This window comes from Gallinula chloropus (genome assembly GCF_964237585.1).
Source record: "Gallinula chloropus genome assembly, chromosome: 18".
Classification (NCBI taxonomy): domain Eukaryota; kingdom Metazoa; phylum Chordata; class Aves; order Gruiformes; family Rallidae; genus Gallinula; species Gallinula chloropus.
In genome coordinates this window covers 3,753,186-3,764,867 of record NC_140103.1, presented here as the reverse complement: position 1 = coordinate 3,764,867, position 11,682 = coordinate 3,753,186, and the positions used below count along the sequence as shown (strand labels likewise).

At 51.0% G+C, this 11,682-nt stretch overlaps 1 protein-coding gene across 1 annotated transcript; it reads right to left on the bottom strand.

The window, feature by feature from the left end:
* Positions 1–227: 227 nt before the first annotated feature.
* TOR1B (torsin family 1 member B) lies at positions 228–4,694 on the bottom strand (the record flags this gene model as incomplete). The annotated part of the gene is made up of 5 exons (XM_084272350.1): positions 228–555; positions 656–783; positions 2,340–2,515; positions 4,032–4,297; positions 4,514–4,694. 5 exons carry the CDS (start codon positions 4,692–4,694, stop codon positions 278–280), a joined length of 1,029 nt encoding a protein of 342 aa, XP_084128476.1. The 3' UTR covers positions 228–277.
* Positions 4,695–11,682: the final 6,988 nt, after the last annotated feature.

Genomic DNA, 11,682 nt, shown 5'->3' with positions numbered 1-11,682 from the left:
AGTAATGCCAGCACTTGAAAGAGTAAAGCAGCAGAGGCAGTATCCAGTGCTATATGTGTGTCACACTCAGATTCTCTACAGGTTGAAAGAAAAATGTAGGCACCATCCAGCTCAGAGAAGAACACTGGTATGTTAAGTTAAAAATAAAATAAAAAATAAAAAGCCACACAGGTCACTCCAGCATTTTCACCAAACTCCCTGCAACAGTAAAAAAGCTTAAGTGCAAATACACAGATTCCCAAAAGTTCTGAACGTGCTTTGGAGACCTGGAGGGGAATCAACCCTTGGCTTTCATATCTCTTATGGTAAGGTCTTCATGAATATCCAGCTTGGCCTGTACAGTCTTGCAGCCTTTATCAGAGTAGATTTTCTGCTCTTTGGGGAAGAATGTCATCTCATCAGCCACTGCTTGAACCACCTTCTCGTTGACGTCGTAGCCGCGGGCTCTCATTTCAGCCCTGACACACATCTTCACGTGCCTGTGCTCCAGGGGCAGGAAGGGGACGAAGTAGTCGATGAGGTTCCTCTCGATGAGGCTGCTGTGCCACAGCCCACCTGGAGGAGTTGGGGTAAGGAGGGGAAAAAAAAAAATCAGGGCAGGGTCAAGATGAACTCTGTCTTAGGAATTCAAAGGAATTTCCCATAAATTACTTACTATTCTTGTTATTGAAGATCCCTATAGATAGCGTGGGCTCCAGGTCTTTCAGCTGAATCTCTTCCCGGTGCCTTCCACTTGTCCAGAAGTCAAGTGCTGCTTTATTAATTAAGTCACCACCTGCATTGCTGTTTGTAAAAGAAGAAACAGTGGTGAATACAGACACAGCTGAACCAGAATTTCTTTTTTTAGCCAGTTACACATATCACTAATGTTCTTGATGTCAAATGAATCACCAAAACAGAAACTCATAAGCCAAAATTTAGGGAAAGCCTTCAGTTCTTTAAATAGCCATCGGTGTGTGGTGGGTTGGCTCTGGCCATCAGCCAGGCACCTACACAGCCACTTGCTTACTCCCTACTGCCTCAAGGGGAAGAACAAAAAGAAGAAGACTTGTGGGTCAAGACTAAGTTTAATATGTGATGTAAAGAGGAGGAAAAAAACCCAAGGAAGGCTAATGCCCAGGCAGCCTCCAAAGAGCCATCACCTTGGAAGATGACCACCTCCCCCTTTTCATTCTCTACCCCAGTTCTCTACCCCCAGACATGACATGGTATTGAATATGCCTCCAGCCAGTTTGGGTCAGCTGTCCCAATTGTGTCCCCTCCCATCCTCTTGCACACCTCAGCCTGCTTGCTGGGATCAGCACAGGAGAAAGAAAAGGCCGTGAGTCTTTGCAAACTACAGCCAAAACATGGGAGCATCATCAGCACTCTTTCAGTTGCCAATCCAAAACACAGCATCAAACTGGCTGCTGTGCAGACGCAGGTGTCCTGGTTTTGGTCAGGATGGAGTTAACTTCTTTTGTAGCAGCAGCTGGAATGCTGTGTTTGGGTGTTAAAATGGAAGCAGTGCTGATAACACCCTGATGTTTTTAGTTGTGGTCAAGCAGTCAAGGACTTTCTCAGCGCTTTGTATTTCTCTGTTAATGAGAAAGGAGGGGACAAAGCCAGGACAGGTGACCCAAACTGGCCAAGGAGACTCTTCCATGCCAATGACGTCCTGCTCAGTACAAAGGGGGCTGATGAGAGGACGAGGGGGCGGCTCCAGGACACACGGTTTTTGGGGGACAGTCAGGTTCTGGAACGGCTCTGGGTGGCACAGCCTGAGCTGTGGGTTCAGTGAGACATTGCATTGTGTATCAACACTTTCATAGATTTTCTGCTCTAAAGTCCTGTCAGCATTGTTATATTTTATCTTTCTGCTATTCTAGTAAACTATCCTTATCCCAACCCACAGGCTTTTTGCTTCTTGGTTTTAGCTTGTTATTTTCCCTTTCCTTTTCCCTTCCCTTCCCTCACCCTCCCACACTTCTCCCCCTCCTCTTTTCCTTTAAAGTTCAGGCAGCTGTGTGGATCTCGGCTCTCAGCCAGGGTAAAACCACGACAGCAGTACAGGGTGCACCCATACCAGAGAACTCCCCCAGAAAGCAAACTCTTTTATGAGCTGTGCTTTGAGCCAGGCTTGTGAGCTCAGCACACTGCAGTGGTCTGCTGCATGATGTCAGAGCTGCTCAACTACAGCCACAGGCCAGCCTGTAGTGCTCCCCTCTGTCTTTAGGGAGGGTCTCTACTCCAGAGCAGTTTTCTTTGTTCCTTGGATGAGGTCCCATAGGAATATCCTCATCATCATAAACACATATTTACCTCAGTACCTCAAAAGGACTGAAATCACTGCTACAAACCTGAGGAAGATGAAGATGGCTTTTCTGTAGGACACCCCATCAATCTGCTCGTAATAGTCTAAGAAAGGCTTGATGGCATCCATGAGGCCAGGGTGCATTTTGTCCATCTCATCAAAAATGAAGACAGAGTGGGGACAGGCACTGACATTGCCCCGAATCCAGTTCTGTAGCTGTTCCTGGAGCAAGAGGAAGCAAAAAAATAGGTCTCCTGGGGAAGATACTGCAAGATGCTGGTATGTGACACCCTTTCAAATGTCAGCATCCCACACTCAGTGGTTACACCTTCTGAAGAGAGGACCATAAACTCTCTGACTGATCCCTTTAACATGCAACACTGAATTTAAATGTAAATTCTTTCCCTGCTCACAAACGAAAGACTTTCCCTAGTCTTTCTGCTTAGTGTATGGAGATGTCACAAAAACCAGGCTGAGATGGGAAATGATGAAGAAGATAAAGCTTCTTTTTTGTTTGCTTAAAAAACAATAAATCAATGTTTTCTTTTTTCATACCAAAACCAGAATTACCAGTTTCAGGTACATCCAAACATGAAGATCAAAAATCTCCAGTGTTTGAGGGATGAAATCACTTGATAAATCTCTCACATGAGCTATACTTTCTCATCACATAGTGCATGGCCAGCAGCCAAGCACCCCAGCAGGAAAGGTGAGAGAGGACAAAGAATAAAAGCAAAAAACCTCACAGGCCAAGATAAAGACATTTTTATAGGTGATGGGAAGAAGGAAAAAAACCCACAAACACCTGCAGACCCATGCCCAGCCAGTGTTAGAGCAGCAACCACCTCAGAAGCCAACACCCCTAACTATTTTCTTCTTCTTTACCAGGTTTTACTGCTGAGCAGCTCAACAGAAGATCCCTGCAGCAGACTGGAGTCAGCTGTCCCAGGTTTGTCTCACCCACCCCAGCTGGGAAGGAAGGGAAAGCAAGTTTTGAGGCTGTGTGAGCACTGTTCCCTCACAGCCACAACACTGGTGTGTTACCAGCGCTGATTTAGCCACAAATGCAAAACGTGGCACTGCAGATGCTGCTGTGGAGAAAGTTCCCTCCATCCCAGGCAACCTGTGAGCACAGCTTTAATGATGGGGTTCATTCCAAACAGCAAGTGCCAGAGGAGTCAACAGCAAAACACTCCAGGAATCAGCAGATGTCATCAGAGAGAGGACAGCACCAAGAGATTACTCCCACTTTGGATTTCTTGGCATTGTGGTGCTTTTCACTTTCTGAATGCACTTCCTCCTCCATCCCCCCAGAGCTCCAACTTTGGAAATACCCAGCTGAGCACCTCTGAGTGTCAGGTATATGACACCCAGAGGATTAAAACTAAAGGAGGGAAGGTTTAGATTAGATATTAGGGGGAAGTTCTTCCCAGAGAGAGTGGTGAGGGGCTGGAACAGGCTGCCCAGAGAGGGGGTGGGTGCCCCATCCCTGGGGATGTTCCAGGCCAGGTTGGCTGGGGCCCTGGGCAACCTTGTGTAGCTCCAGGCCTGGAGGTTGGTGTCCCTGCCTGTGGCAGGGGGTTGGAGCTCTGTGATCCTTGGGGTCCCTCCCAACCCAGACCATTCTCTGACTCTTAGGATTCTAGGACACATGCAGCACGAAGAGCCAACCCCCCCCACACACACTGGGGGTGTTTAGGGACTCGGGGTAACAGGATTACCTTGTGTCCCTCCTCACCTTGTAGACCGTGACTTGGTCTTGGTGGGGGAAGTGCAAGGTGGCCAGGAAGAGATGGACGAACTTGCTGCGCAGGCCAGCGGGGTGGACGTGCTCTGCCAGGAGCTGGCTGAGGAAGTTCTTGCCAGTGCCGGCCCAGCCGTGCAGCGAGAGCGTCAGCGGCTTCTTGGGGCTGGGGTTGTTGCTGAAGCCCATCACCGCCTTCAGCACAACATCCCTGGCCAGGTGCTGCCCGAAGAGCTTGGTGTCCAGCTGCACCTTCAGCGCTGCGGGGTGGGAGTGAGGGGAGAGGGAGAGCTCATCAGCATCGTGTGGCCGCTGACGGGTGCCAGTCAGCGGGCCAGCTCCGCACGGCCCCTGCCAGGCGCACCGGGGGCTACCCCGGGCGGTGACCGGTAACCGGCCGAGCTCCGGGGTAGGGTTAAGGAGCCCGGCGGCACCTCCTTCCCCCCGTCCCTCCTTCCCTCCCTCCCCCGCCGTACCGGTGGCGTTGAGGCGGTGCCCGGCGGTGGGGCAGCACTCCACGTAGCTGCAGTAGAACCTGGGGTGGGACAGGTAGCCGGTGAGGGCCGAGGCGACGCCGATGGCCAAGCCCACGCTGAGCGGCTCCAGCGCCGCCAGCCCCGGCAGCAGCAGCCAGAGCAGCGCTGCCGCCCGCGGCATGGCGACTGCGCGCCCCAGCCCGCTTCCGCCGGCCGCGGGCGGGAAAACCCCGCCTCCAGTCCCTGCCCCTGCCTGTAGCCGCCGCCATCTTTGTGAAGGGCACGGGCAGCCTGTGGCTGCCCTGCCGTGACGTAGCGCTGGGGCGTTAACGACAGGGGCGCTGCGTGACGCAATTAGTTACCTCAGGGTATCTTTACTACCTCTGTCGCCTCGGGGGTGAGCAAGCCCAGTCCCTGCTGTCACCCCTCAGAGCAATGCAGCCCCATGGCCTCTCCCCATCTCTCCACACCAGCCACACAAATGGCGCTCGCTGGCCCGTGCCACAGCAGGAGCCTCCTCGCCCTCCTTCCCCACCGACAGCCACGGGTGGTTGCACTGGACCGAGCAAACCAGAGAGGAGCTGCCTGTAGCACCTGGAGAAACGGCCTGGGGACACGGTGTGGGGACTGGAGGGGGCTTTCTGCATCCTGCCCATTTACTGCTCCTCAGCTCCTGAGCCAGCCTGCCTCAGGGCCAACCTCCCAATTACATGAGCATGAATGACATCATCTGGCATGGAGTATCCCTGTGGCTGGTTGGGGTGGGCTGTCCTGGCCGTGTCCCCTCCCAGTGCTTTGGGTGCCCCTCGCCTTCTCCTTGGCAGGCCAGCAGGAGAAGTTGAGAAGCCTTTTGCTTGGCAACAACCAAAATATTAGCATGTTATCAACATTATTCTCATCCTAAATCCAAAACACAGCACTGCAGCAGCTGCTAGAGAGACAATTCCCTCTGTCGCTGCTGAAACCAGCTCACCGAGCAGGCACGGGACAGCCCTGGTCACTGAGGACTGCCAGCCTGCTTGTCACAGGGGTGTGAAGCAACATGTCCTGCCTGTCCTTCACATCGCAGCACTCCACATTTGAGCCAGGAGTGAGGGGAGAGGAGCTGCTGAGCCACAGCAGCACCACCCATGAAGACTGAAGTGCTGGGAGGGTCCAGAGCTGGCACCATTGTGGGTACAAGAGTAAAGAATACAGCAGCATCCAGAAGCCCCGTGATGGGAACTGAAAGCCAGCCTGGCTCAGCAGGAAAGGAAAGGAAAGCAAAACAGAAACTGCAGAATAACTTCCTGGAGTGTGGGGCCGGAGGCTGCTCCAGAGGGTGGAAGCCAAGAGTCCTGTAAGCTGGAGGTGTTAATGAGTTAACAGGCTTATCACGCTGCTCCTTGAGAACAGAAAGTGGTGTGAGCAGGGGATCTCTGCTTGGGCAGAGTGAGCTTCATCAGAACAATCCCAGCTCTGAGGGGAGCAGGACTGGAACCTGGCTGCATCCTAACTGAGGTGTTAATTGGTCCGGTGATTAACCAAGAACATAGCAGTGCTTGTTTTGGGCTTAGGCCTGAGGGTGGAAGAGCCCAAAGGTCTCTGCAGCAGTGGCTGGAGCTCTGTGGCTCGCAGGGTGGAACACATCAGAAAGCTGCTTTGTTAAACCCAAGCTCTCAGAGCAGGTATTTTGTCCTGACAAATTCATGATGTTACTCACCACCAAAGACACACATTTGCAAAGGCAAAGGACAGGCACCGAAGCAGCTTTTGTTTCCTCAGCAAACTTCTGTTTTCTTAAATGAAAAAAAGCATTAAGAGCATTTTTAAGTAATTCTCATTTTATTTTAAAAAGTCTCATTGGAAGAAAACCCCAAACACTGAGCAGCATTGTTTAGTACTCAAAATACATGCTCAAGACTCAAACCCTCTCTTGCAGTGAGTGCCCTGTGCTACTGACTGCTGGGAACCCGGGAAGTTTGGACTCATTATTCCAAGTTACTTCATCCAGACGCCTTACATACAGAGGGGTGTCCTCAGAGCCCCAGGCTTGGGACAGTGAGGAGCCCAAAGCAGGACTTGATGTGCTTTCCAGTGGCAGTTTCTCTGTTGGGAGACAGGGTGGAGGCTGGAGGAAGGAGTTGATGGTGGCATGTGCAGGTTTCCATGTTGCCTGGACTCTGCCAGAGCTCTTTTGGAGGCAAATCAAAAGCTACTTTTAGAAAGACGGGAAATACCACTGGAAAAAAACTGGGAATTTTCCAGTCAACTCCCGTTTCCTCGATGGACTGGTACCCTCTGCATTTGTCTGTGCTGAACACTAGATGGGGTGTCGGACACAGGCTTTGGTCTGCAGTGCACAACGAGGAACAACTTTAGGCGAGTTGTGCCTAAGAAAAACAGGAGAGAGGAGCACACATCTGCAGAGGTGAGCACTGGTGTTGAGAAATGTGATTTCTTGGGATCCCACACAACCCTTAGGGTTAGGGAAGGTTCAGGGAGGGTGAGAGCCCCATAGGCAATTTTAGCAGAGGACCAAGAGCAGCCAAAGCCACCCTACAGAGGCAGATAGAGGGTGTGGGTAAAGAAATGAGGGTTAAGCTGGGATCTGCAGATTGTCTCCTTTGTGCACCTGAATTAAAAGCACAAGCAGGTTATGTTGCTCACCTCACAGGCTTCAGCAGAGGCTCCACTGGCATTTCCCTGAGTATTTCCTAGTCCCAGTGTGGTCCCTCGAGCACTGGAACCGACTGTCACCGCTGAATCTCCCTGGGTGAAGCGTGGTGCCAGGTTCTCTCTGGCAAAAGGTGAGCAGGCTTCACAGTTTACTTTCAACCCTTTCAAACCCAGTTGGCATCGAGTCTGTTCTGCCTGCTATGTGGAGGGGGCAGTGAGATCTCCCTCCTCAGTTTTTCCTTGTGGTCTTGTGTCCTGTCACACAGTCTCACCGTTCTGGAAGGGACAGCATCTCCTGAGACAGGAAATGCAAAGTGGCAGGCTAGAAACAGCACAGATGAGGAGAATTACCTCAGCTACATGAGAAGAAGGGGTAGCAGGGGACACATGTATGGATCCTCTCTTTTCCATGTGGGAGGGAGGTGGCATATATTTCCTATACAACAATAGGATGTATGCTCTGTAACAGGTACCAGATGCGTGCTTAAATAACCTTCAGCTGCAACATGTCATGCTGTTATCTCATTATCCCTTACAAGTTAAATGGGTTCAAGCTGGGCCTGGACATGGATGAGATGTCTAATAGCAGTGGTGAGGCTGACATTGATGGCAATTTCCTTCAACAGCTGCCTGGAAGCTCCAAGTGGAGCACAGACCCTGCAACACACGATCCACAGTGTAACTAACGTCTCATTGCCTGTTGTGTTGTGCTAGTGAAGATGTTGCTCTTCCATCTCACCCCTCTCCTGTGCCCTGGGTGACCTGTCAGGTATTCACACAGCCCCCTCCCCAACCAATATAGGGATGGTGGTGGTCAGCCAGCAGCTGGTCATCGTGAATCAGTTCAAAGTACTGAAGATTTGGGGCTAAGTAAAGCTTTCAGAGAGCGTGGGTTTGGAGTGGCTGTAGTGGAAGGGGTGTGGTGGGAAGGTGAGGGAGGGGTAAGGGCATGGAAGGGTTATGGGAAGAGGGAAGGTGGGGGTTTGGGGAGCAGTGGAGGGTGTGGGGTGTTTGGAAAAGTGTGCTTTAGCACTGGAAAAGTGCTAAGGCTGTTGTGGTGGGTGGGTGAGATGAGGTGGGTGCGTTGCAAAGGGAGAGATAAGGGGTGCAGAGATGGAGTATGTAAGGCTAAGGATGAGAGAAGAAAGTCCCAGAGGAGAGCTCTGCCTGGCTTTACTCTGCTTTCAGCATGTTGAAGTTTTCTGTCACCCACCCACGCGCTTGATTTGGGTTTAAAGTCAGCTTTCTCAGGACTTTGGGCTCACAGTTCTGGGGCAGAGAGCCTGGAGCCTGTGGGATATCACTGATGAGCATACCTTGCACTTGGCTGGAGAGCAAAGAAACATCATGTCTCCAGGCAGGGAGCAGGGTGCTAGGAGTGGGTGTTGCAGCCCTGCCTTGACTTCACAGAGTGCAGGAGGTTTCCAGGTAGGAACTGCAGGGTCAATGAATCAATGCTTTTCCCAGAAGTCTGTGTTTTTCTTGGAGACTGTATAAGGTCCTCAAGCACGTCCAAGTGCTTTGTGAATAAGGTTTGGTAATATGACTGCTGGTTTATGCAAGGTGCAGGGCTGGCAGGAGGTTCTTGCTGAAGATTTCCAATTGGAGAAGCAGCTGGAGACTCATTTTTCCCTATGTTCAGTGTAAATTCTACCTAAACACGTCTGTCACGACACTTCTCCCCCTGCCTTCTGACCTTGGCTAGACACTCTCTAATGCTCAGAGTTTTTCTAAAGGGAGTTGGTTGGGTTTTGACCTTTTTTCCAACCCCCCTCCTTGCATGTGTGGTTTTGGGTTTGTTTTCTTTCCCTGCTTCAATTTCATCATCATCATCTTCCAAGTGCTCCTTATCCTAAACATAAAGATGAGGCAGAGACAGGAAAAGGGCTGCCACTCTGACGTGCATTGGGCTCTTTGAAGGGTGGGATTGTGGTGGGCTCTGTCCAAATACAGAGCCTGGCCCAGCTCTGAGGACCACGCTAACGCTGTGGGGAGGCTCCAGCTCACTGCAATGTTTGTTGACCTTTCTCTGATCTGACAGTAGCAACAACAAAACACACTGAAGTTATATTCATCTGGAGCAACCACTGTCTAATCCTGCAACACCCAGGGAGGCAGAAGACTGTCACCCTCCCCTTGCAGGTAGGAAGACTGAGGTTTGCAGATGATGAAAGTTCTTCTGGACATGGTAGCTCACAGCACAGGGTTTAACAATTCTTTGAATTCTTTGCTCAAGAGCCTGAGCCATTATTTGCCTTGGGCAGGCTTAAAAGAATCCTTGTCTAGGGTGCAAAGCCACAGAGTCCCTTGAGTCAGCCTGTGCTGCTGTGCTGTGAGAAGAGGGACGGTCCAACAATGAAAGGGTTGGATGACGTTGGGGTTTGGGTGAAGTGGGACATCATACACCCATGTGAAATAAATCCACTCATGGGAAATAACTCCTGTGATCCTGCCTGAGCCCTTGTAAAATCCTCAAGTACCAGGAGGGTGGGGTTGTTTGGGGTTTATTTTTTCCTCTGGTTGCTGTTTCTAGAAAATACAATTCAGAGGCTCTTCCCTACAAGAGAAAAGGGTTTCCCACCCTGATGCCCAACCTGAAAGCCCCGTTGCCTGGGCCTGACTGCAGCCAGAGACCAAAGTCTCACTGTGCTGTCCAAGCAGAATGAGTAACGAGCCCAAGGACCTCACAGCGTTTGGCTGGTCCAGACCAGAGCTCTGCCTGGCCTGTGCTGGTATAGCCCTTACCCACAGCAGTGGCCAACAGCTGAGGAACAAGCAAGGTTTATCAGTGCTGCTGCTGCCCTTTGGCCATGCTGAATGCTGACAGCCTCTGTGGAGGGAGACAAATGTGATTCTTAACCTGATAGCAAGTGGTTTTCAGCAAGAGGAGACACACAGATCGTGTTACCTGGCAGGGACAGGAGAGAAAGGTGGGGGAGTGGAATTGTTTAAAGCCATACTTGATCTACAGCATCGCTGGGGGTGAGGGAAGGGGCCATCTCACATTTCTGGCCTCCTGTGGGAACTTCCTTGAAAGGCAGTGCTGGATAGAGAAAAGCACAAGGTGACAAGCTGGGGGGGCACTCTTTGGGTGGTGAGACTTGGTGCTGAAACCTGGTTGATCGTTTGGTGATGCCCACTCCATGGAGCAATGATGGATGGAGAAGATCTTGGGAATTTTTTTAGTTCCTGATGCCCAAACTGGCCCTGCTCCTCCACAGACAGCTGTGTGCTCCAGAGGGAGAAGGGATGGAGGGATGCAACCCTCCCTTTGGCTTTGGAAAAAACAAGAGGTTTCTGTTCATCTGAACAGGACTGCCACAGTGACAGGCTCTGAGGAAGACAGCATTCTGAATGATTCAATGGTATGTAATCATACACTGTCATCATGCAAGGATATGTGATCATGAATGATTCAATGATATGTCATTTTGAGGCTTCATGATGCACAGCTGGGTGATCTCAACAGGTGTCCACTGCTAAAATGGATGTTCATGGCACAGAGATGCTTTGAGCTTTGGTGCCAGGAGTGAAGAAGTCAAGGTATAGAGCTTGGAGGAAACTGCTCTTGAGGGTTTACATACCAGTTCTGCAAGGACACCTCGGGGTGGGTGTTTTATGTGCTGGCTTGGGTGTCTCCTGTTGCAGGGCAAGAGGATACAGCAGCTCAGGGTCCCCTGGTGCCACCCAAAACCAGGTGCAAATAACCAGCAGCCAGCTATGGACCGTGCACATCCACCTGGGCTGGCAGCTGGGAGAAGCACCCTCAGGGCAGGGACTGGGGGAAAGCAAAGCAGGGTGCTGGGATGGGTGTTTTACCAGCCTCACCTTTTCACCCCTCGCTGGCTCTGCTCCTGCTTAATTGCCTCTTGGTTCTGATTTCACAGGGCCTGTGTTGTGCAATGGTGAGATTAATAATGCATGAAGCCGTGGTGATAAGAGGCAGTGGCCAGGCTATGGGCTATCAGGTTGCATTTGCATGCTGGAAGTTAGTCTCTGTTTTGACTTGTAAGCTGAACAGTCATCCTGAGGGCAGACATCCTCTGTGGTTTTAGTGGGTAGATCTGGGGACTGCATTTGGACTCTGGAGATCAAGCCCAGGCACTGTCACAGCTCTCAGCAACGTGGTAACTCACAGCATCTCTGCCCATCAGTTCCTCCTGGGTAGGATGGGGATGCTGTGAGGGTTGGATGTCCCTCACTACAATCCTGCCTTCGGTTTTTCAGTCCTCCTGCATTAAATCTGAGCCCAGAAGCTGTAACTGGAGGCTGTTGCTCTTGGGCTGGGATCTGCTTTTGCAATTTTGTGATCTGCTTTGGCATTTTTAGTTTCTGGCTTGGAAGCATCTGCAGTGGAGCAGCTCTGGCATGAGCCTGTCTGCTCTCATGGGAGGAAAACTAACCCACAGTCTATCTTAAAACTTGAATTCTGCTGCATGTCATAATTTAGGGACAAAAACTGTGTGAAAGGGATGAAACCTGAACTTAATGAAATACACTAAGTTCATAAT